The 25352-nt window shown below is 40.0% G+C and overlaps 1 protein-coding gene across 4 annotated transcripts in view; it reads right to left on the bottom strand.

Moving 5' to 3' along the window:
* The window catches only part of KIAA0319L (KIAA0319 like), a 105914-nt gene that overhangs the window by 55318 nt on the left and 25244 nt on the right, over positions 1–25352 (bottom strand). For all 4 annotated transcript variants that reach the window (XM_061184501.1, XM_061184499.1, XM_061184500.1 and 1 more), the window contains exon 3: positions 12861–13375. In XM_061184501.1, the coding sequence (XP_061040484.1) occupies positions 12861–13375 (515 nt within the window). The remainder of the gene's footprint in view (positions 1–12860; positions 13376–25352) is intronic.

Raw genomic sequence — 25352 nt, 5'->3', positions numbered from 1 at the left:
CTGAGAGAGAATATTTGTAAATCCCTTATCTGATAAATGATTTACATGCAAAATATATATGTGTGTATATATATATATGAAAACAGCCCAATTATTTTTAATGGGGGAAAATATGAACACTTTACCAAAAACATATGGATGGCAAATAAGCACATGAAAAGATGTTCAACATCATTAGTATTTAGGGAAATGCAAATCAAAACCATAATGAGAATATGGGGATATATGTATACATATAGCTGATTCACTTTGTTATACAGCAGGAACTAACACAAAACTGTAAAGCAATTATACTCCAATAAAGATGTTAAAAAATAAATAAATAAAATAAAATGGCACTATAGAGATACCACAAGGGAATAATGAAAGAAGCATTAAAAGTACTAAAAAGCAAAGCTTAAAAAAAAAAAAAAAGAGATACTATTACACACCTATTGCAATATCTAAAATGAGAAAGACTCACCATACCAAGTGATGGTGAGAATGCAGAGCAACTGGAACTTTCATACATTACTAATGGGAATGTAAAATGGTACAACTATTTGGGAAACAGTTTGGCAATTTCTTAAAATATTAAATATAGACCTATAATATGACCCAGCTATTCCACTCCCAGGTATTTGACCAAGAGAAATTTAAACATATGTCCATACAAAGACCACACAAATGTTCACAGCCGCTTAAAAAATCTGGAAACAACCCAAATGTCCATCAACAGGTGAACAGATAAACTATGACATGTCCATACAATGGAACACTATTCAGTAATTAAAAGAACCAACTACTGACACATACTACAACAAGGATGAACATCAAGACATTATGCTAAGTGAAAGAAGCCAGACACAGAAGACTACATGTTGCATGGTTTCATTCACATGAAAAGTCCAGAAAAGGCAAAATTTACAGAGACAGCAGATTAGGGGATACCTGGGGTTAGGGGTGGGAGTAGGAATGGCACAAGGGAACTTTTGGGCAAATGAGCACCAGGGAAGTTTTGGGGGTTATGGAAATGTTAACTAACTGGCTGTGGTTATGATATACAACTCTATACATTTACTGAATTGTACACTTATAAGGAATGGGTTTTATGGTACGTAAATTATACCTCAATAAAATTGTTAAAAAGAAGAGTACATAGGGGACTTCCCTGGTGGCGCAGTGGTTAAGAATCCGCCTGCCAATGCAGGGGACACGGGTTCGAGCCCTGGTCCGGGAAGATCCCACATGCCACGGAGCAACTAAGCCCGTGCGCCACAACTACTGAGCCTGCGCTCTAGAGCCTGTGAGCCACAACTACTGAGCCTGTGTGCCACAACTACTGAGCCCAAGTGCCACGACTACTGAAGCCCGCACGCCTAGAGCCCATGCTCTGCAACAAGAGAAGCCACCGCAATGAGAAGCCCGCGCACCACAACGAAGAGTAGCCCGCGCTTGCTGCAACTAGAGAAAGCCTGCACGCAGCAACGAAGACCCAAAGCAGCCAAAAATAAAAAAATAAAATAAATTTATAAAAAAAAGAGTACATAATGTAAATATGATTCTGTTTATTTAAAAACCCTAGAAAATCTATAATAACCTAAAGCAGATCAGTGGTCACCTAGGAATAAGGGAGGGAGTGGGAAAGACATTACAAAGGGACAGGAGAAAATTTGGGGGGTAATGATATGTTCATTATCTTTTTTGTGGTGATGGTTTTATGGGTATATACATATGTCAAAAATAATCAAATTGTACACTTTAACATATACAGTTTAGGGAATTCCCTAGTGGTCCAGTGGTTAGGACTCTGCGCTTCCACTGCAGGAGGCACAGGTTTGATCCCTGGTCAGGGAACTAAGATCCCGCAAGCTGCACAGCATGGCCAATAAATAAACAAATAAACCATTAAAAAAAAAAAACATGTAAAGTTTATGATATGTCAATTATACTTCAATAAAGCTGCTTTAAAAAAGTATGGTATCCACAGAAAAGCAAACATTCCATTCAGTGTAGCTGGAGTGGAAAGTAGAAAGGAGTAACAAAAGAGCCATTCATGCAGCCAAAAATGTATTGTTAATGGCTGCACTATGTCACTTTCCCCTTATTAGATAGACTGCTTCCACTTTTTAATTAAATAAATACCAGCTCACCATTGTGAGTGAAGCTCCTTCTTTATTAAGGAATTACTGCTTTAGAATAAATTCCCAGAAGTAGAAGCATACGAATATTTTTAAGTAAGGCAGGCAGATTTTTATTTTTAAAGAAAGTTTGTTTATTATTATTATTATTTAGTTATTTTTAAAGAAATAGGAAAAGGAGATATGGAGCAAATTATTTTACTTTAGAAACTATGAAGTAATACTGAAAATTTTCAGAAATGGTATAGGGTCAGGGAGACTTGGGTGGAATTTCCTTGGGACAATTTTTTCTGGCACTTGACAGAAATCATAAAAACGAATCCAATTGTGAACAAACCATAAGTCATAAATCATGCCCCAGATGGATACACCTGTTTTTTCTTCAAGGAAGCTTTATTTAGAATGATGAAAGGTTTCTATTCACATTCTTTTTCTCCATCTCTTCATTTCTCTCTCCCTCCTTCTCCCTCTTCCTCCTCTCTCCTTCTTCCCTGTCTCCACTCTGGGGCTACCCTCTCCAAATACAGCAAGCCAGCCCCAGTGATTAATACCATAATTCAAAATGACAAAAAATATCCTCCATCATGAGCTATTCTGTTTTGAGTAGGAGCCTGCAGGGCACACACAGGATGTTCATGCTTATCCAGGTAGTATCACCACAGACCAGGTAGGAGCCCTCCTTGGTAAGACACATGCTACACTAGTGCCTACTTAATATTAAAAAATGACTCACAAAAATTCAGCTTTCAACATATTTTTATTTGAGACACAATTGTATTAAAATAAAACAAGGGACTTCCCTGGTGGCACAGTGGTTAAGAATCCACCTGCCAATGCAGGGAACACGGGTTTGATCTCTGGTCCAGGAAGATCCCACATGCCGTGGAGCAACTAAGCCCATGCACCACAACTACTGAGCCTGCGCTCTAGAGCCCGCGAGCCACAACTACTGAAGCCCTCACGCCCTAGAGCCCGCGCGCCACAACTACCGAGCCCACGTGCTGCAACTACTGAAGCCCACGCACCTAGAGTCCGTGCTCTGCAACAGGAGAAGCCACTGCAATGAGAAACCCGTGCACTGCAACGAAGAGTAGCTCCCACTCGCTGCAACTAGAGAAAGCCTGCATGTAGCAATGAAGACTCAATGCAGCCAAAAACAAAACAAAACTATTATTGTCACTAACAAAAATCCTACTAGAGGAAAGACAGTATCTTTCTGCAGTAGCAAAGCCAGTGCAGCTGAATGATACATCCCAACCCAATTCTCAATAACATCCCAACCCATATTCTCAGAATATGGCAGGGTTTATCTTTGTAATAGTTAGTTACAAAGTTATGTCTTCTCAGAATCTCCTTGAGAAACTAAGACCACCCATGAAAGGAGAAAGGGGGAGGGATGACAGGAGTGTTAACTAAGATATGGCTGGTTTTGAGACTGTTTGTCCTGTGGCTCAAGTTCTGCCAATTAGCAAGGAGCTGTTAATGGATCCACAACAAAACCCTCTTCACTTCATAACTTAACTTACAAAGTAGTCAACAAACACATTTTCAAATTCATTTCACACAGTAAAAAAAACAGATAATCACATCAACAAAAGACAAAAACCACATGATCATCTCAATAGATGCAGAAAAAGCATTTGATAAAATTCAACATCCATTCATGATAAAAACTCCTACCAAAGTGGATATAAAGGGAACATATCTCAACATAATAAAAGCCACTTATGACAAACCCACAGCCAACATAATACTAAACAGTAAAAAGCTGAAAGCCTTCCCACTAAATTCTGGAACAAGACAAGGATGCCCACTCTCATCACTCTATTCAAATATATTGGAAGTCCTAGCCACAGCAATCAGACAAGAAAAAGAAATAACACATATCCAAATTGGTAGGGAAGAGGTAAAACTGTTATTATATGCAGGTTACATAATACTCTATATAGAAAACCCTGAAGACTCCACACAAAAACTATTAGAACTGATAAATGAATTCATCAAGGTAGCAGGATACAAGATTAATATACAGAAACCTGTTGCATTTCTTTACACTAACAATGAAATTATCAGAAAGAGAAAGTTTAAAAAAATCCCATTTAAAATCACATCATGTGAAGACCAGATACTATAAAACTCTTAGAGGAAAACATAGGCAGAACACTCTCCGACATAAATTGCAGCAAGATCTTTTTTGATCCACCTCCTAGAGTAATTAAAATAAAAATAAAAATAAACAAATGGGACCTAATGAAACTTAAAGGCTTTTGCATAGCAAAGGAAACCATAAACAAAGCGAAAAGACAACCCACAGAATGGGAGAAAATATTTGCAAACGAAGCGAACAACAAGGGATTAATCTCCAAAATATACAAACAGCTCATACAGCTCAATATCAAAAAAAACAAACAACCCAATCAAAAAATGGGCAGAAGACCTAAACAGACACTTCTCCAAAGAAGACAAACAGATGGCCAACAGGCACATGAAAAGATGCTCCACATAGCTAATTATTAGAGAAATGCAAATCAAAACTACAATGAGGTATCACCTCACACCAGTCAGAATGGCTATCATCAAAAACTCTAAAATAATAAATGCTGGAGAGGGTGTGAAGAAAAGGGAACCCTCCTACACTGTTGGGGGGGGATGTAAATTGGTGCAGCCACTACAGAGGGCAGTATGGAGGTTCCTTAAAAAACTAAAAATAGAACTACCATATGATCCAGCAATCCCACTCCTGGGCAGATATCTGGAGAAAACCATAATTCAAGAAGATACATGCACCCCAGTGTTCACTGCAGCACTATTTACAATAGCCAGAACATGGAAGCAACCTAAATGTCCATTGATAGATGAATGGATAAAGAAGATGTGGTACATATATACAATGGAATATTACTCAGCCATAAAAAAAGAAAAAAATAATGCCATTTGCAGCAAACATGGATGGACCTAGAGATTGTCATACTGAGTGAAATAAGTCAGACACAGAAAGACAAGTATCATATGATGTCACTTATATGTGGAATGGAATCTAAAAAAAAGGGTACAAATGAATTTATTTACAATACAGAAGTAGAGTCACGGATATAGAAAACAAACTTATGGTTACCAGGGGATGGGGAGGGGGATAAACTGGGAGATTGGGATTGACATATATACAACATCTTATAATAAACTATAATGGAAAAGAATTTTAAAAAGAATGTAGATACATATATTTATATATATATATGTATAGATATATACATTTATACATAACCAACTCACTTTGCTGTACACCTGAAACTAACATGATAAATCAACTGTACTTCAATTAAAAAAAAAACCCCATATAATCAGATAAAAGAACCAGAAGATGTAGAAGATTAGAGGAGAAAGTGTGCAGGTATAGTGAGAAAAAAATAAGGAAAAAGTATTATGGTTCAGGCACTAATACTTTTGAAAAAGGAAAAGTACAATAGCAGGGATTTTTGCATACCCACACACAACAAGGAAACAGACTGCCCAGTTTTTCTCTTGATGCAACAAGCCACTCATGTAAGATTAGAATGGCGGGAGTTGGGGGGTGTTGAGGGAGCACTTAGTGAATATATGCACACAGTACAGGAAGGGCCTAGGTCAGTGAGGGGTGAGAAACCCACAAAACTTGTCCAGGCCAGAGGGCTGGAACGGGGTCTGGGGCTGAAAAATCTTTGGTGTCTGCTGCTCAGATAACTGAGAATGAGAATCTGGAGAAAACTAGGTCCTGAGAGATTCCAAATTTGTCAGGAAGTAATAATAGCCAGAAGAATAAATGAACCCTTGGCAAAAATTTCACAAGCCTAAAGGATTAAAGGGAAGATTTTAAAACAAAAACCAAAAGAAAGCAACCAAGCAAAAAACCTTAAAAAACAAACCAAAACAAAACAAAAATATGGATGAAGGGAAAGAGAACTGCTTGGGTTTCTGTCCTTGGTTATGCAAGGCTCTTCTCTGTTGCTGCCCACATCCCACGCCTCTACCTTGGGGTAAGAGGTAAGTAAGTTCCAACCTTCTGTAAAGTCAGCACAAGAGTTTTCCTTGGGGATAAAAGGCAGCAGAGAGGTGTCCAAGAGCTTGGCCCACTTATCCTTCTCAGTCACCTGTTCTACAGAAAGCCACCGGCTTGCAGGGGTTGAAATGCTGTAATATTGACTAGAAACGGGGAAATGGTGCCAGTAGAGAAGGGAGCACCTCAGTCTTTCTAAAGTCAAACCATACGTGTGGGGATACCTAATTGGACCTTCATTCCCTGGGCTCAAAGAGGACACTCCTCCTTTCACAAAGCAGGATTGGCAGCAATTAATTGCCAGTGGCTCAACTCCTCATACTGTAAATGTGCCAGTACCCAATTAACAAGCCTTCATGCTCCTCCCGCCAACAATTCAGAGGTTCATGATACAGAAAGGATGAAGTACTTAAACCAAGCAGTACAAGCTTCTCCTTCTCTAAGTTGAGAAAGGGGAATAAATTGATGACATTCCTTTCCACTTCTGGAATTGCTGAAGGTCCACAATACCTACTCTTGAATGTAATATATATATGTTTTCAAAAGAATGAAAAATGCTACTGACAACCCCATGCGTTTGCAACTCTGCAGGTATTTCAGGCAAGACAAGAGTAATTCATGATACAATTTCTTCCTCCTTTGGATGCAGACTTGCTTGACTTACCTTAGTGAAAACAGTACAAACTAAAATTTTAGTACAAACTATTGCTGCTAGTCAGTCATCCCTAATTAGAAGGAGATCTGCAGTGCACACATTTCTTTCACTCTCCCTAATGTATTGAGCAGAAGTTTGAACTCCAAGTCCTCTCCTAAAAGAAATGCCTAGCAATTAACTATTCTGAATGTACAAGGAGTTCCTACCACCCTTCCAGAGCCATCCATGGCCTTCAGCATGAGAATCAAGCTCCTAAGCATGGCATATAAGGTCAAATGTAACTTGTCTGGATCTGAAGACTTCACTTTGCCCCATTTTTCAGCAATGCTTGCAGTTCCCAACATGTGATGCCAAATGCCTATGTGTGACACTGCACAAAGACCACTCCCACTCCTAGGGCTTCAAAGTTCAAGTTCAATATTCCTCCCCCCTACGTCCACCCACTCTCCATGTTAGACCATAAAGCCTGAGATCCTGTTCACTAGCAGCAATTTATTGCCACTGCCTATGACTGGTGAACAACAAGAAAAAGAACTCCCCAGCCAACACAACTTCAGGATCCTCCCTCCAGCATATACCTGAATTTCGTAAGGCCTAAGTTTGAGTTTTTATCATCTTCCAGAAGACCGTCAGGCCTAAATCTACAATAGTTCTAATTTTACTGGTCCAATTTTATTGATCATAATTATCCTGTGGTGTGCTAGAGCCAGGTCATATGCCGACTGTGTTCATCTCTGCCAACTCTGTGTTCAGTGACTTCATGTTGGTAGCTTGAAATTGGTCACGGTGGTAGTATTGACACCATGAAAACTGGCAAAGTCTACAACTCAGGGCTTGACTTTGTTTTCTGGGGGAAAACCCAGTTGTGAACCATTTACCACACCACACTGTTATCCCTACAATGATCTATACTTCCTCTCCTTTAAAACCCAACCTCCTTTTCTTCCAAATATTCAATTCAAATGATAAGAAAGTCACCTGTACGCTCAATCATTTCATGTTTTGTTCCCTATACCTCCTGCAGGAGAGGCTACATAAATTTTCAGGATCTGGTGCAAAATGAAAATGTGGGCTTCCATGTTCAAAAATTAAGAATTTCAAGCTAACGAGAGCAGAGCATTAAATCAAGAACAAGGCCCTTCTAAGTGTGGGGACTGCACAGGTCACATGCCCATAAAGTGATTCCTGACCTCCTACTTCTTTTTTTTTTTTGGCCGTACCACATGGCACGTGGGATCTTAGTTTCCCGAGCAGGGATCGAACCCAAGCTCCATGCATTGGAAGCTCGGAATCTTAACCACTGGACCACTGGGGAAGTCCCTGACCTCCTATTCTTAAGTGTAAGCCTGCCCTCCCCTGAGGATACTGTTTCCCATCTATCTCTGCAATATGATGGCTACTTATTCTCCCACACTTTAGGATTAAAGGTAGGTTGCTATTTTATTTGCTCCCCTTCTCAATGCCTTTGCAAATCATTACTCTTCTATCTTCTTTGTAAAAACCTCTTCTCCTTTGCTATCTTGCTGCACAATACTTCAACTCTCATCATAGCTGTCATCTCTCAACTTACTCATTACTCCTCCTACTTTACTGATGGCTTTGACATCTGGATCTCAAAATTCCTCTTCACTGCAAGTCTTGCCTCAAGAGTAAGCAGATTAAGAAGACAGACTCCGAATAGAATCAGACTGCTGGGTTCAAGTCTTGGTACTACCACATATAGCTATGTTGCCATGTTCCTTAACCTTTCTTTTCCTGAGTTTCCTCATTTATAAAATAAAGATGGTAATAGTAATTCACAGGATTTGTTGCACAGATTAAAAGGGTTGATTCATGTAAAGGGTTCGGAATAGTACCTGACATAGTACTAAGTACATAGTACTTACTAATAATAGTAAGTACTCAGTAAACATTAGCTACTACTGCTGTCATCATTATCATCATCCTTATTAAAGTCTATCTCAATGTCTACATGGATAACTCATTCAACATGTTCTATGAGCTCCCTGTCACCAATAAATTTCTTCTCTGCTCTACCCCAGCAACTCTCTTCCATAGCTTCACCCTAGATCCTCTAATCACCATATCTTCTCCACCTCCAGAATATTAAATTCAAATATCTCACTCTCTGACGACTACCTTCTGTCTTTCCAGCACATTTACCTGTCCCCCATATCTGCTTCCCATCATCGAAACCTCTGAATGCCAGACTCCTCTACTGAATCCCTTTCAGCCCCTCCTATTTTTGTCTCTTTTCCTTTCTTCTTATATCTCTCTTTCATCCACTCTCTTGACAACAACCTCAGTCTCAACGCCCCAATTTCCTTCTATACAAAACTGGCAAAGTTCTAATCTTGGATGAATCAAACTATCAGCCTTTTCTTGACAGGTTTGCTGAGAGCTACTGAGGAGAATCATACAACTATAATTATAAATTCATGGTCTCCACCTTCAATGCCACCCAGCAATCTTTCTATTTCCTTACCTAGTTTACCATCTCCTGCCCCTCACAATGGCCATTTCAGGCCTTTACCACTCTCTCCAGACCTCTCATTTTCCTGCCTACTACCCACCTAACCCCACTCCACCTACCTCTGCTTCTACTTTCAATAAATGATCTATCCCACTTCAGAAAAAACAAGAATGAGATTAGAACTACCACAATTTCCTCCTATCAAACCTAAAAGTCCACCTTAGCTGCATCTATATCCACCCATTTCTTCCTTCCTATCACAATGAAGGAGATGTCTCTCCTCCTGCTTAAGGCTAATCTTGTGCTCTGTGCTCTGGATTCTTTTTTTTTTTTAATAAATTTATTTATTTATTTATTTATTTATTTTTGGCTGCATTGGGTCTTCATTGCTGCACGCAGGCTTTTTGTGTGTGTGCGTGTGTCAGGCACTGCCTTTTTTAAAACTTTTTATTTTGCAAAGTTGCAAACATAGTACAGAGTTCCTAAATACTCTTCACCTTGTTTCTCCTAAGGTTAACATCTTACATATATATTGAAGCCAGAAAATTAACATTCATATAGTACTGTTAACTAATCACCTTATTTGAATATTGCCTGTTTTCCACTGTCTTTTTTCTTGTCCGTGACCCATCCAGCATCCAACACTGCATTTAGTTGTATCTCCTTTGTTCCCTCCAGTCTATGACAGTTCTGTCTTTCTTTTTCATGATCTTGACATATTTTAAGACTACTAGTTTTGTAGAAGGTCCTTCCATTTGGGTTTTTTTTTTTTAACATCTTTATTGGAGTATAATTGCTTTACAATGTTGTGTTAGTTTCTGCTTTATAACAAAGTGAATCAGCTATACATATACATGTATCCCCATATCTCCTCCCTCTTGTGTCTCCCTCCCACCCTCGCTATCCCACCCCTCTAGGTGGTCACAAAGCACCGCGCTGATCTCCCCGTGCTATGTGGCTGCTTCCCACTATCTATTTTACATTTGGTAGCGTAAATGTCCATATATGTCCATGCCACTCTCTCACTTCATCTCACCTTACCCTTCCCCCTCCCCGTGTCCTCAAGTTCATTCTCTACGTCTGCGTCTTTATTCCTGTTGCGCGTGGGCTTTTTCTCTAGTTGCGGTGAGAGGGGGCAACTCTTCGTTGTGGTGCGGGGGCTTCTCCTTGTGGTGGTTTCTCTTGTTGCGGAGCACAGGCTCTAGGCACGCCGGCTTCAGTAGTTGTGGCTCACGTGCTCTAGAGCACAGGCTCAGTAATTGTGGCACTCGGGCTTAGGTGCTCCGCGGCACGTGGGATCTTCCTGGACCAGGGCTCGAACCCGTGTCCCCTGCATTGGCAGGCGGATTCTCAACCACTGCGCCACCAGGGAAGCCCTGTGCTCTGGATTCTAACCCACCTGCCTTACAAGGCATGGTTCTCAAAGTGTGGTTCCCAGACTAGCAGCATCAGCACTCTAGGAACTTGTTACAAATGCAAATTCTCAGGCCCCACTCTAAACCTACTGAATCAGAAACTTTGGAGCTCGGGCCCAGCAATCTGTTTTTAACGAGGCCTCCAAGTGATTCTGACACTTGTTAAAGTTTGAGAACCTCAGCTCTGAGGGAGTATTTATCATTTATCCCCTTTCCCGTATCTTCAACTGCCTTCTTTAGTGAGATGGTTCCCTTGCCTGAAGAGCCTCCTACTTGATTGCTCCATGTACATTCTTGCACTTCTCCAGTCTACTCACCACACAGTAACATATCTGATCATTTCATTCCCTGCTTAAGATAAACTAATACTTTAAGAAGGTCTCAAGGTTCTGCACACCTCTGAAGCCTGTTCTTTCTCCACTAGCTCTCCTGCTCTGTCTGCCAAGCAAGACCAGTCTCTCCCAACTTCCTGATCTTCCAATGTTCTAGGGCACCTAACAAACTTTGAAATTGTTATTCCTTCTGCCTGAATTACTCTTTGCCTGTTTCTTTTCCGAACTCCTACTTCTACTTTAAGTCTCAGCTTAAGCTTTCCTTACTTAGGGTGGCCTAACTTTACCCCTCAGTCTCGATTAGGTCTCCATTAGATGCTCTTATAGCACTCCACTTACCCTCTCATAATGCGCATCAAGCTTATAATTATTTAATTATCATAAATGTCATGTCTATTTTCCTTGTCAGAGTGTAAGCTCCTTTAGCACAGGTATCATGATCTTATTTGCTATAATATTCCTAGTGCCTTGCTTTTAGTACAGGACCTTGCAGATAGTAAATGTGTAACCAAGCCTTTGCATACACTGGATCTCCCTCCAGAATGTTTTTTATTACCTTTAAACCCCTAGTGAAATCCTACACATGCTTCAAGAAATAAGTTAAGCATCTCAGTGAAGGCTTCCCTGTACATACACATCACCTGCCTGCTCAGGAGGATCACTTCTTCTTTTGTGTTCCTACTGTTCCTAAATCAACTAATGCAATAATTATACACTATCATAAATACCCATCTTCATGCCTGAGTCTCCACTAGACTGTAAACTCCCTGAGGGCACAGATCATGTCTTGTTTACCTTTATATCTCTAGCGCTTAGAAAAGTACCTGACATTTGTAATAAATGTCCATAAATGTTTATGGGCATGCTGAAACTAACACTGTATCTCTAATATTGCACTGAAAGGTTTTTTTCTTAATATTAAATCTGGGTTCCAATTCTAACTTTGTTATTCATTACCTGTATGATCAAATTGTTTAACCTCTTTGGGCCTCAGTTCCCTCACTAGTAAAACGGGGCTAATAATACACACTTGGAAATACTGCTATGAAAATTAAACAAAATGACATAATATAATGATTAGCACACACAGTGCCTAGCATGTAGTAGCCTCCCTACTATGGCTTCAACTTGATAGAGACAACTAGGACAAAAAAATACAAAAATAAGTCACAGCAATCAAGGGAGAATGAGCACAGAGTGAGTCATTCCTTTTAATCATTCGCCCAGGAAGATGAACAATGAAGAAACATAATAAGCAGAATAAACTCTACCGGTGGTATCTCCCTTGGCATACAAAGCTTGGTAAGAATTCACCCGAGACCTCTTGGCTAATGGCCACATCCAGCTCCCCAGCCCAGCAGGTCAGGTCTTAATCTGCAATACCAGGCATGGTTACTTCAGAGTGGAATAGAAACTACCTCATAAGGAATGTGTTTACAGGAGGGAGATGGGGGAGGAGGAGGAGAACTTGACTGCAACCACATCAATCAAGTGTTTTGCAATCTGGCAGAAAACACTGCAGAATTGTTGGTGGAGGCTAACACCCACACAACTGCACTTACCTGTAGCCAAGAACCAGCTTAGACTAGATAATGAGCAGCTTTCTGCTTTTACCAAAACAATGGTCAGACTTGCACGGAAAGAACATCTCTAAGGTCAAATTACCTTGAACATCTGGGCAGCACCACCTACCAAGATGACACCAACCAGCTTTATACATACACTCCTCAGCCTATGAGCACTGCCCACAAGCACCAGCTTCATAGCTCATGTATGCCAAATGTAAAAGCAGATTAAACAGTTTCTTTGCTCCTTATTCATAATATGCTTACCTCTGCAGAGCTAGTGGTATTCAGATCACCTCGTTCATTCATTTTAGAAGGCTGTGTCACTGTAGCTACTTCTTCACTGGGACTCTCTCTCTTCCGAAGCTTCCTGATGAAGCTCTGTTGGTCACTGGAAGATAAAGTAGGTCTGAGTGGAGTTCTGGGTGGGCTCTGCCTCCTCCAAGATACCCTGCTCCAACCTAGCCCCAGAATATGTGGTACATCATCTTCAGGTAGAAAGTCCAAGTCATCTGCAATTTGGAATTTTTTTACAAACACCAGCATAGAATTGGAAGAGTCTGTCCTAAAAGTCTGGCAGCTCTGGGGCCTGCTGCAGTCTGCCTGAATGCACATCCCTTCTAACCACCAAAAGGCATGACAGGCAGAGTCCTGGCAGCAGGCAGCCCAACATGTCTGGAGAGAGGGGGTTCCTTCAAGAAGCCGGAGGTGATTTTCTCCCCCAGATCTCAGGCCAACTCCAAATTGTGTCTTCGCCTGCTGGCACCTGCTCTCTTTGGCATCTAAAAACAAAGAATGAAAACATTTAAAAATGAAAATAAAAACAGAGACTACAGCTCTGTAAAGAGTCCTGAATACCAACATTTGAGGCTATTTTGAAGACTGGTTTTTAAGAGGGTGGGAAAGCTGTCTAGTAAGTGGAATAAAAGACACAAAAGAGAGAGTTTTTTGGCTCAGGGTATTTTAGCTTGTAGAAGTACTGCTCCACATTCATCACTGGCTCCCCTCCTCAATGAGTCCCTTGCATGTAGACCTTTTAAACAGAACTCCAGTTCATGAAACAGAAAAAACAAAAGAGCTCTTCTGATGGAAGGGTACTGAAGGATGGGGGCAGAGTCCCACCACTTGACCTCACATTCACCTCCAAGGCATTTCTCAGGGACAGTATGAAGATTATGGGACCAGAAGAGCAGCCAGCTGAAGAAGATGGAGTACTCTGCCCACTGAACTGGGAGCAACACAAATTGAGTACTCTTGACCTATTGCAGGATTCAGGTTCATCCATTCTCTAATCAATGGTTTGCCAAAGTCAGGTGGTTTTGCATATCACTGCATCAACCAGAGCAGTAGTCAGTCAAGCTTACCAAAAATTTTAATCATGAGAGGTATTCTGCTAGAATGAACTTCTTAATGATAAGCCATGTCATAATAAGAAATATTGGAGGCTAACACAACATTGTAAAGCAACCATACTCCAATAAAAATTAATTAAAAAAAAAAGAAAAAGAAATAAAGGAATAGAAGTACAACAGTGACCTACTGTGGTTAACCTAGATAACATGGTCCAAAATTCCGGCTAACGTCGCTTACAGATAAACTTTTGAGCCATTGAATGTTTTCAGGCATGGTATTGATTTTCCTGAAATATCACCTCATTTGTGTTTTCTTAGATGAAATAAAGTCAAAGCATGCTCTGAATTAAAGTTTTTATACAGAGTTCATTTTAAGGTCTCAGTTGTATAGGTGTCTGTAACCAACTATGGTCAGGGTTATACAAGGCCAGACCAGGATGAGGCAAGGGAGATGCCTCGGGCACACTCTTAAGAGTACTCACTCTTAGAGTCATGAAGTGCTCACTCTTAGAGTCATGTAAGTGCAGGGCTGGCCTACCCCCACCTTTTTTTAAAAAATATTTATTTATTTGGCTGCATCGGGTCCTTAGTTGCGGCATGCGAACTCTTAGTTGCTGCATGTGGGATCTAGTTTCCTGACCAGGGATCGAACCCGGGCCCCCTGCATTGGGAGTGCAGAGTCTTAGCCACTGGACCACCAGGGAAGTCCCAGCTTACCCCCATCTTGAGAGTGTTTCCTGAAATTTCATACCCTAGGTACCTCTTTCTTCACCCTAGCCCTCGCCCTGGGGTTATAACATAAAATTTTACTGTAGAATTACATATAGAAAATATGTAGTAGAATCAAACCACTGAATAGATGGATAGTCATGTCTGCATGTATACATAACTGAAAAAGGGCTATGACTGACTAAAGCAACAACTGGATAATCTGCCAAAGCCATCGTGACTCCCAGGAAACAATTACTAAATGTGGACGCTAGCCAACTGAGAGATAAGAGAAAAATAGGCAGCCTTCTGGATTATGGAGTCAAGCACTATGGAAGCCAATCTGCCATTGTTCTTTCTTTCTTTTTTTAAATTTATTTATTTACTATTTATTTATTTTTGGCTGCGTTGGGTCTTTGTTGCTGCACACAGGCTTTCTCTAGTCGCGGTGAGCGGGGGCTACTCTTTGTTGCAGTGTGCGTGCTTCTCATTGCGGTGGCTCCTCTTGTTGCGGAGCACGGGCTCTAGGCGCGCGGGCTTCAGTAGTCGTGGCATGTGGGCTCAGTAGCTGTGCTCGCAGGCTCTAGAGCACAGGCTCAGTAGTTGTGGCGCACAGGCTCAGCTGCTCCGTGGCATGTGGGATCTTCCCAGACCAGGGATCGAACTCGTGTCCCCTGCATTGGCAGGCGGATTCTTAACCACTGTGCCACCAGGGAAGTCCCTGCCATTGTTCTTTAAACAAAAAGAGAGAAATATGGGCACCAACCTAACATCAGACAAGACAATTTAGAGGCCAGAAAAAAATAGAACTTACTTAAGAAAAGATGAATAAATAGAAACTATGAAAAAAATGAAGTTACCAAAAGCTATGGAAATGCTCCTCATTTCCTCATCCACCTTCCTAAACAATAACCAATGGTATGAATCTTGGTAACAGCTGAGTGTACAGAGTTTGCTGAAATCAGTAAATTGTTACATCAGTAACTACTGTCAGTTACCTTTATATCAACTTTCCATCATTCATCTCAGAAAAAGTCTCTCATATTTAATATAGTGAAAAGGTCCACAAAGATGAAAATAACTTGCAGTTTTCTATAAGCCACTATTTTATTTAATTTTTTTTTAATGTACTGTAACCTCCACTTCTGCCCTTAAAGGAGAAATTGCCATAGGACTTGCTTTCCTACCATGAGAAACTAGAAAACTAGACGAAATATATGAAGCAATTGTTTTTGGACACTGAACAACATGTGGTCTGGGGCTGTGATCCCAGAGAGAAAGGAAATAAACAAGGGTGAGCCCTAGGACCACCTTGGCTTTCCGTTTACAGGATAGGCATGCTGCAGACTGTGGAACAGGAAGAACCCAAGCAGAGTAGAGTGGTCTTGCTGAGTTGAGGAAACAGAGTTCAGGGTGACTATGATAGATAGAAACTACCAGAAAGGAGGAAGCTACATAAAGACCTCCAGACAGCTGGATAGTGGTTCCCTTGGTATAGCACTAATTTACACCAAGTGTAGGTTAAAACTGCATGAAAGTTTAGAAAGTATTTTGAACTAAATGAAACTGAAAACAGAACATATTAAAATTAGTGGGATGCAGGTAAAGCAACGTTGAGGGACATTTATCACTTTAAATGCTTATTTTAGAAAAGAAGAAAAGTCTAAAATCAATGATCTAGAAAGACATATAGGGAGAATGCCATGTGATGACAGAAGTGGAGACTGAAATGATACAGCTGCATGCCAAGGAAAGTCAAGGATTGACAGTGACCACCAGAAGCTAGGAAGAGTCAAAGAAGGATTCTACTCAGAGTCTCAGAAGGAACCAACCCTGCCAACACCTTGATTTTGGACTTCTAGCATCCAGAACTATTGGCCTAAGCAGCGTTCTCTGCCCTTGCATGGAAGAATACTTCAGAAGACAGATGGCTCGAAGACTACCAAGAGCCTAGATCTAGGGATCCTTGACATTTGGGGATGAGGCTATGGCCTCTACCCAGATTGAATGAAGACACCTGGATGCCATTCAATGGACATGTACAGAGATATGATGTTGGAAAACTATAAGAATCTGTTGTTATGGGGTTTTTCTCTCTTTCAAACCAAAATTAATAGCCCAACTGGAGCAAGGGGCAGAGCCCTGAATGGAAGTGTGAGAAGTTCCACCAGGTACCTGTGCAGTCCAGGCGTACTGGTTTGAAACAAAGATGTCAGCCCTAAAGCAAAATACTTCTGAACCGTCTGCTCTGAAAGGGCAAACAAAAAGTGTCATAATTGATATAGGCCTGAAGTGGGAGGACAGAAGCTCCACAGAGAAGTAGTACTATAATGTAGAAAAGTCTTCAAATATAATTCCTCCTTTATTAGACACCAGAGATATCATACTGGTAAGAAATCCCATAAACATAAACAATGTTTGATAGCCATTATGAACAGCTCATTTCTTTTAATCATCATAAAATTCACATAAGAAAACAACCTTATAGATGTACTGAATGTGGGAAATTCTTCAAGAAGCATTCAACAATTAATAATCATTAGAGAATTCATTCTAGAGAAAAACCCTATAAATGCAATGCATGTGGAAGAGCTTTCAGAAAGAACTCTATCCTTTTAGGTCATCAGAGAATTCAGACCAGTCAGAAACCCTTACAAATGTAAAGACTGTGAGAAAGTCTTTGCTCAGAAGGTAGCCCTTACTCATCATGAGAGAATATATAGTGGAGAAAGGCCTTTTATATGTAATGAATGTGGGAAAGCTTTCAGGGATAACGCAACTGTGTTGGAACATAAGAAAATCCATACTGATGAGAAACCATACTGGTATGATGAATGCGGAAAAGCCTTTAGGAAGAGCTCAACTCTTATTAATCATCAAAGATGCACACAGGAGAGAAACCCTATAACTGTAGTAAATGTAGAAAATCTTTCAGGTACACATCCTTTGCTGGACATCAGAAGACTCATAGTGGAAATAAACCCTACTGATGTAATGACTGTGGGAAAGCCCATATGAAGAGCTCAGTTCCTACTGGACATCAGAGAAGCCATACCAGAGAAAAGTCTTATAAACAAAATTAATATGGGAAGACTTTTCCCCAAAGTTCAGCCCTTAAACAACATAAGATAATTCATAGCAAAGAAAGAGCCATGAAATGTAGTTATTGTGGTAAATCACATAGAAGTAGTTTATTCCTTCTGAGCATCAAAGAGAAGACATTCAATAAATTATACATCTAACAAAAATATTCTGTGTACCTCTATCCTGGAGAACTTCCCACTTGTGAGGATTTCATTATAGTATAGTTTGTACTGTAAAATATTTGAAGAACCTAAATGTCTATCAATATAGAAATAGTTACTGCAGAATACTATACAGCAAGTGAAAAGAATTAGGTAGAGTTCTATATGCAGCCAAAGAAACATCCCCATGATACCTTGTTAAGTTAAAAAAGCAAGTTGCAGAAAATTTATATATTATGGTCTTATTTATATTCTTTAAAATGAAGTTTTTTTGTTTGTAGATATATGCATTCAAAAAGATCTGGAAAAATAAAGGCCAAACTTTAACAGGAAAAAAAACAATGATCTTATGCTTTCATCATAAAAGACAGAAAAAAAAAGAGTAAATTATATCCAAAATAAGCAGAGAAAGGAAAAGACAAAGATAAGAGTAACCACTGAAACAGAAAACAAACAAAAAACAACAGAGAAAAATCAATGAAACCAAAATCTGGTTGTTTGAAAGGTCAATAAAACTGAAAGCTCCAGTCAGACTGATAACAGAAAAAAAGAGAAAAGTTACAAATTGACAATATCAGGAATGAAAGAAGGGTTATCATTACTGATTCATTAAACCAGGGGAGCCAACTATGGCCCAAGGGCCAACTCCAGCTGCTGCTTATTATTGTAAATAAAGTTTCACTGGAACATAGTCACATTCATTTATTTATGTATTACCTATGGCTGCTACTGTTCTAATGGCAGAGTTAAGTAGCTGCAATAGAGTTATCTTAAGACCAGTAAAGCCTAAAATATTTACTATCTGGCCCTTTAAGAAAGTTTGCTAACCCCTGGTGTAAGAAAATATACTTTTGTTTGACTTACTATTTACTATTGAGTAGAGCCTAAATTTAGATATTAACTTATAGAAGAGATAAGTTCCAAATGACTTTGATTTTTATAGAGATGCAAATTATTTCTGTCTGGTGTGAAAGATAACCTCAAAGCTTTAACTAATAAGGCGCCCTTACTTCCCATCTAGCTATTATCCTTATCTCCTTATTCATTCAGCCATTCAAAAAAAATTTTTTTTTAGCTTTTTTTTGGCCGCACTGAGCAGCATGTGGCATCTTAGTTCCCTGACCAGGGATTGAACCCGAGCCCCCTGCAGTGGAAGCACGGAGCCTTAACCACTGGACCGCCAGGGAAATCCCCAACAAATATTATTGAGCATCTGTTTCATGCTAGGTATCTCTTTGATGGGGCTTATAATTTAGATGGGGGAGACAGTGATTAAATAGACATAATAAACGTAGAACTGCAAACTAATGGAGTGCTATGAAGAAAAGAAATTCAGTCTTTACAAAATAAAGGTAGCTAACTTTGGAACTTATTTATCAGATACATTATCATATATGTGACATGATATCAAAGATAGTTACTGTACATTGTTTGAAATGAAAAATATTGGAAATAACTTATGCATCCCTCAACAGAGAACTGGTTAAATAAACTAAGGAAGATTTATGCAGTTGCTGGGATGAATAAGGCCACTCTCTATAGTCCTGATATGAAATGACGTCCAGGAAACATTAAAACGTTATGTGGAAAAAGAAAGGTGCATAGCAGTGTGTACAGTATGCTACAATTTGTGTGTGGGGAAAAAAGAATACAATTTTGTGTGTCTGTGTGTGTGTGTATATATATATGCATAGACTATTTTTGGAAGAATATTCAAGAAACTGGCTTGGTTGCCTTTAGGAGGGGAAACTAGGTAGATGAGAGACTTGTTTGTTCACTAAATACCCTTTTATACCTTTTGAATTTGTACAATGTATATGTATTATATCTGGAAAAATAAATTTTAAAAATATTAAAATTTTCAATGGCTTCACTCACTTGAATGAATCAAAATCCTTAACATAACCTAAGAAGATCTTGTATGATCTGGACCCTGCCTACCTTTCTAGCCCCACCTTGTATCATGCTCTCCCTCCTTCATCATGTTCCACCACCAGACTTCATTCATTCCTCAAATGGACCACGCTCCCTCTCCTAACTGGGCTTTGTACATGCTGCCCCCGCTATTTGGAATTTTCTTGCCTCCTTTCTTTAACCAGTTAACTCCTCATACGAGGTTGCAGTTCAACCATCATTTCCTCAGAGAAGCCTCCATGCTAAGACAGGTCTCTCTAGTACACCCTTTGGGCCCTGTTGCCTCTCTCCTTCAAAGTAATCATAGCACTTATAAAGTTACATGTATTTGTGTGATCATCTGTTCAATGTCCTTCCCCCACAGCTTCACTGTAAGCTCCAGGATGAGAGGACCACATCTGGCTTTTTTCCCCCCTCACCACTGTATCTCCAATTCTAGCATAGGACTCGGCACATTACATTGTAAGTGATCAAAAACCCTTTTTGAATGAATGCACAAATAAATGCATGTATGCATGAAGGAAGTATTGAAAGAATGAACAAATGAACTGTCAGATGGCCAGGTATTGAGAGGGTCATACTGAAGACATCCAGGCTGATGGCAGGATTTTTTTTTTTTTTTTTTTTTGGCTAAGTTGGGTCTTTGTTGCTGCGTGCAGGCTTTCTCTAGCTGCAGCAAGCAGGGGCTACTCTTCATTGCGGTGGCTTCTCTTGTTGCAGAGCATGGGCTCTAGACGTGCAGGCTTCAGTAGTTGTGGCTCGCAGGCTCAGTAGTCGTGGCACACGGGCTTAGTTGCTCTGCAGCATGTGGGATCTTCCTGGACCAGGGTTCGAACCCATGTCCCCTGGATTAGCAGGCGAATTCTTAACCACTGCGCCACCAGGGAAGCCCTGATGGCAGAACTTTGAAAAGAGACGAGGTCCATATGCCACAATAAATGAGAGAGGGTGAATGACAGTTGGTAGATGAGTAATGATTAGGGGTAAGAAGTGTTATAAACCTCAAAAAGAAGAAGTTTTTACATGAAAGTGGAGGAGTAATGTTCAAGAAATAACAGTGAGGAGTCAGCTCCACCTCCAAACTCAGAGGTAAATGGGATATGGGAGAATGAGCAACCACTGCCTGCAGGCTAGAGAGAGAAATAGGTATTTCCCCAAGAGAAAGCCAGGTCTCAGAACATTCTCTCTATCCAAGGTCCTGACTGACAAGTTAGAGTATAGAGAGGGTTTAGTAACTCAGTGGATTCTTGTCACAGTTAAAAAGTTAGGAAGGGAGGGGTGGTAAGTGCCAGTGAGTTGAAAAGCACAAATTTATATGGGAACGTCAAATCAGACTCACACAAATCGTAATGGTTAAGGCACTTCATAGCAAGAAAAAAAGAAGATGGAAAAATATGATGAGGAACTGATGACAGGATGGCTGCCTATCCATCCTTGGTATAAAATGGTGAAAGCTTTCAGGCAAGTTACGGAGGATGTCTTACCAATGGAATGCGGAGGAGAGGGGAACATATTTAGACTCCAGGGAAATGGTCAAGGGGATTTATGGAGATTACAAGGTCGAAGAGAAGGTAGCAAAAAATTCTAATTCCCTAGTTGTTACCAGCAGCTCTGGTTAAATTAAGATCTTGAAAGAGGAGGAGATAAAAGCAGGTGGGGAGGACTTCTTTTGCTTCCATGGCTCCGCAAAGAATGTCGCATAAGCTATACAACTATCTGGTAGTATAAAAGAGAAATGTTTCATAACCCAAACACTCTCCCTGCTTTGTGAGGTGACCTAGAAGCCTCAGTTACAGATCTCATCCACTACTCTGGGCTGGAGAGAACATGTTCAACGAGGGAAGGAACAACCTGAGGGTTCATACAGGATGTTCCAGACTCTCCCTACTTCACTTATATCTCTTGATTTCCATATTCTCAAAGTATTACTAAAGCTTAGTAATGGATAAGATCTCTGATTCTTGTGAGTCTTATCTGACAATTTGATCCTTTGTATTAGCTCAAAGGAATAGAGCCTGGGAGAGAACAGATGATCAGAAGCACTTATATCTTCAACAGTGACCAGGAATAACTGATGAGGAACTGATGACAGGTAATGTCTGGGGGAGGTTAGCTGGCTTTAGTGTTGCTAAAAAAATTAATCCCAATAGTTCCCAATAAGGGGAGCAGGTACTCTGATCTGTTAGTTCATATGTTCAGTTAGTGGGAATTTGAGGGGTTTTTTTAAATTAAATGTTATTTAATGTCGCTCCATTATGTGTTCAATAACAAAAATGTGGGAGAGGGAGCAGTTCTTTTTCATCTATTCAGTGGATCATAATTCTTCCTCTTAGATTAAAAGACAAGGGTTCTAGTTTCAGCTCTAGATCTATCATTTACTAGTAATGTAACCTCTGAAAAGTAATTTAACCTCTCTGAGATTCAGTTTTCATTATTGTTACTCTTGAGAAAAAGGATGCATCAGAGGAGGAAGCAGGGAAGCAGTGGTAGAGTCAATATTGGATTCTAGAAGTAACTTGGATAAAAGGTAAGATGAAAATAAGCTCCAATTTTAGATCAGTTCCTCTCCTGCCCACACGGCCATAGCCGGGCTCTGCTCCCAGGGCCTAAACAAAAGTAATATTAAATCCTTACCAAAAAGGGCTTACAGTTGGTAGAATCTTAGACTTTTCCTTTGGGAAAGTCTAGAACTCACTGTTAGTAGGAGCACACAGAAAGCTTACCCAGGGTGAAAACAGTAAGGCAGAGCCAATCCCTTTCTTTCTAAAGTCTTGACAAAGCAGAGAATACAGGTCTCTCATATGAATTACCTGGAGGATCCCGAAAACAGGAGGCTCTGGAACTAACAATGCTTACTTAACATTACCACCTCTCAAAAGATAGACTTCTAATAATCTGGCACAAAATCTAGACCAGGTTTCATAATTCCAAGCAGCAGAGTAGAAAAGCCTATAGAATATAAGAATTATTGCCAGAAGGAAATTCATCAAATACTTTTAGAAAGCTGTGAACAACTCTGGAAATATTTAGACAGTGCTGTTGCCTCCGGCATTCTTAAATCGCAGGTAACAAGCTTGACTTCTCCAGCTAACTTGGAAACTGTGCTGGCTGGCAACCAAGAAGGAAGTAGAGACAGAATGCCTGCTATCTTAGGAACTATACGGTTAAGGTCATTTGGGAATTCATACTTTAACCAAATTCATCAAATAGTATCCCAATGGAAGGTCTGAGATGGTGGGAATGGGAGTAGAGAAAATGCCCCACTGGTATTATTTGAAAAAAAAGAGCAGCTGATAAATTCTCCTGGGAACTGAGGGTGGGGGGTGCAGGGGGAACCAAGTTTCTGTGGAAAACTATACACGGTTAGGATATTTTATAGGCAAAATTTGCACGTACTTTTTTCTTGAGGGGGGGAATTGCATCTTTATTTTCAATTAAGGTATGAAAGCATTTCCATTGATTATGAATATAGGCAACAAATCACAGTAGTATCAGATGTGTGACTTTGTCACCAAGGGAAACCATAGATGTTCTCGTGTTCCAACTGTCACATCTCAAAATATTTCATTTCAAAATTACATTAAAATTACAGCAGTTATCAGACCTAAAGCTACATCTTTTTTGTTATTACTAGAGCACACATACTACTGTATCACAAATTAGGCCTTTGAATATTATGCTAACTGTATATGACAAATTGGGTTATTTTCTATTTTCATTAACTCTTTTTCTTTATTGGAGTATAATTGTTTTACAATGTTGTGTTAGTTTCTGCTTTACAATGAAGTGAATCAGCTATATGTATACATATATCCCCTCCCTCTTGGACCTCCCTCCCACCCATCCCCCATCCCACCTATCCAGGCCATCACAGAGCACCGAGCTGAGCTCCCTGTGCTATACAGCAGGTTCCCACTAGCCACCTATTTTACACATGGTAGTGTATATATGTCAGTCTTAATCTCCCAATTAGTCCTCCCCCCTCAGCCACCCCGGTGTCCACATGTCCGTTCTCTATGTCTGCGTCTTTATTCCTGCCCTGGAAATAGGTTCATCTGTACTATTTTTCTTTTTTTTAATTTCTCTGTCTACCTATCTATTTATTTATGGCTGCGTTAGCTCTTTGTTGCTGCATGTGGGCTTTCTCTAGTTGCATGAGCAGGGGCTACTATTCGTTGTGGTGCGTGGTCTTCTCACTGTGGTGGCTTCTTCCGTTGCGGAGCACAGGCTCTAGGCGTGCAGGCTTCCATAGTTGTGGCACGCAGGCTCAGTAGCTGTGGCTCGCGGGCTCTAGAGCGCAGGCTCAGTAGTTGTGGCACACAGGCTCAGTTGCTCTGCGGCATGTGGGATCTTCCCGGATCAGGGATCGAACCCACGTCCCCTGCACTGGCAGGCAGATTCTTAACCACTGCGCCACCAGGGAAGTCCTGTACTATCTTCCTAGATTTCACATATATGCATTAATATACAATATTTGTTTTTCTCTTTCTGACTTACTTCACTCTGTATGACAGACTCTAGGTCCATCCACATCTCTACGAATAACCCAATTTCACTCCTTTTTATGGTTAATATTCCATTGTGTATATATACCACATCTTCTTTATCCATTCATCTGTCATTGGACATTTAGGTTGTTTCCATGTCTTGGCTATTGTAAATGGTGTTGCAGTGAACACTGGGGGTACATGTGTCATTTTGAATTATGGTTTTTCTCAGGGTATATGCCTAGTAGTGGGGTTGCTGGGTCATGTGGTAGATCTATTTTTAGTTTTTTAAGGAACCTCCATACTGTTCTCCATAGTGGCTGTATCAATTTACATTCCTACCAACTGTGCAAGAGGGTTCCCTTTTCTCCACACCCTCTCCAGTATCTACTGTTTGTAGATTTTTTGATGGTGGCCATTCTGACTGGTGTAAGGTGATACCTCATTGTAGTCTTGATTTGCATTTCTCTAATAATTAGTGATGTTGAGCATCTTTTCATGTGTCTCTTGGCCATCTGTACGTCTTCTTTGCTGAAATGTCTATTTAGGTCTTCCGCCCATTTTTTGATTGAGTTGTTTTTTTGATATTGAGTTCCATGAGCTGTTTGTATATTTTGCAGATTAGTCCTTTGTCCGTTGCTTCGTTTGCAAATATTTTCTCCCATTCTGAGGGTTGTCTTTTTGTCTTGTTTATGGTTTCCTTTGCTGTGCAAAAGCTTTTTTTTTTTTTTTTTTTGGAGGTTCCCTCTAGGCCCACTTTCTGGAGAGTTTTTATCATAATTGGGTGTTGAATTTTGTTAAAAGCTTTTTCTGCATCTATTGAGATGATCATATGGTTTTTATTCTTCAATTTGTTAATATGGTGTATCACATTGATTGATTTGCATATATTGAAGAATCCTTGCATCCCTGGGATAAATCCCACTTGATCGTGGTGTATGATACGTTTAATGTGTTGTTGGATTCTGTTTGCTAGTATTTTGTTGAGGATTTTTGTGTCTATATTCATCAGTGATATTGGTCTGTAATTTTCTTTTTTTGTAGTATCTTTGT

This window comes from Eubalaena glacialis, chromosome 3, assembly GCF_028564815.1.
Source record: "Eubalaena glacialis isolate mEubGla1 chromosome 3, mEubGla1.1.hap2.+ XY, whole genome shotgun sequence".
Taxonomy (NCBI): domain Eukaryota; kingdom Metazoa; phylum Chordata; class Mammalia; order Artiodactyla; family Balaenidae; genus Eubalaena; species Eubalaena glacialis.
This window is presented reverse-complemented; position numbering and strand designations above follow the sequence as displayed.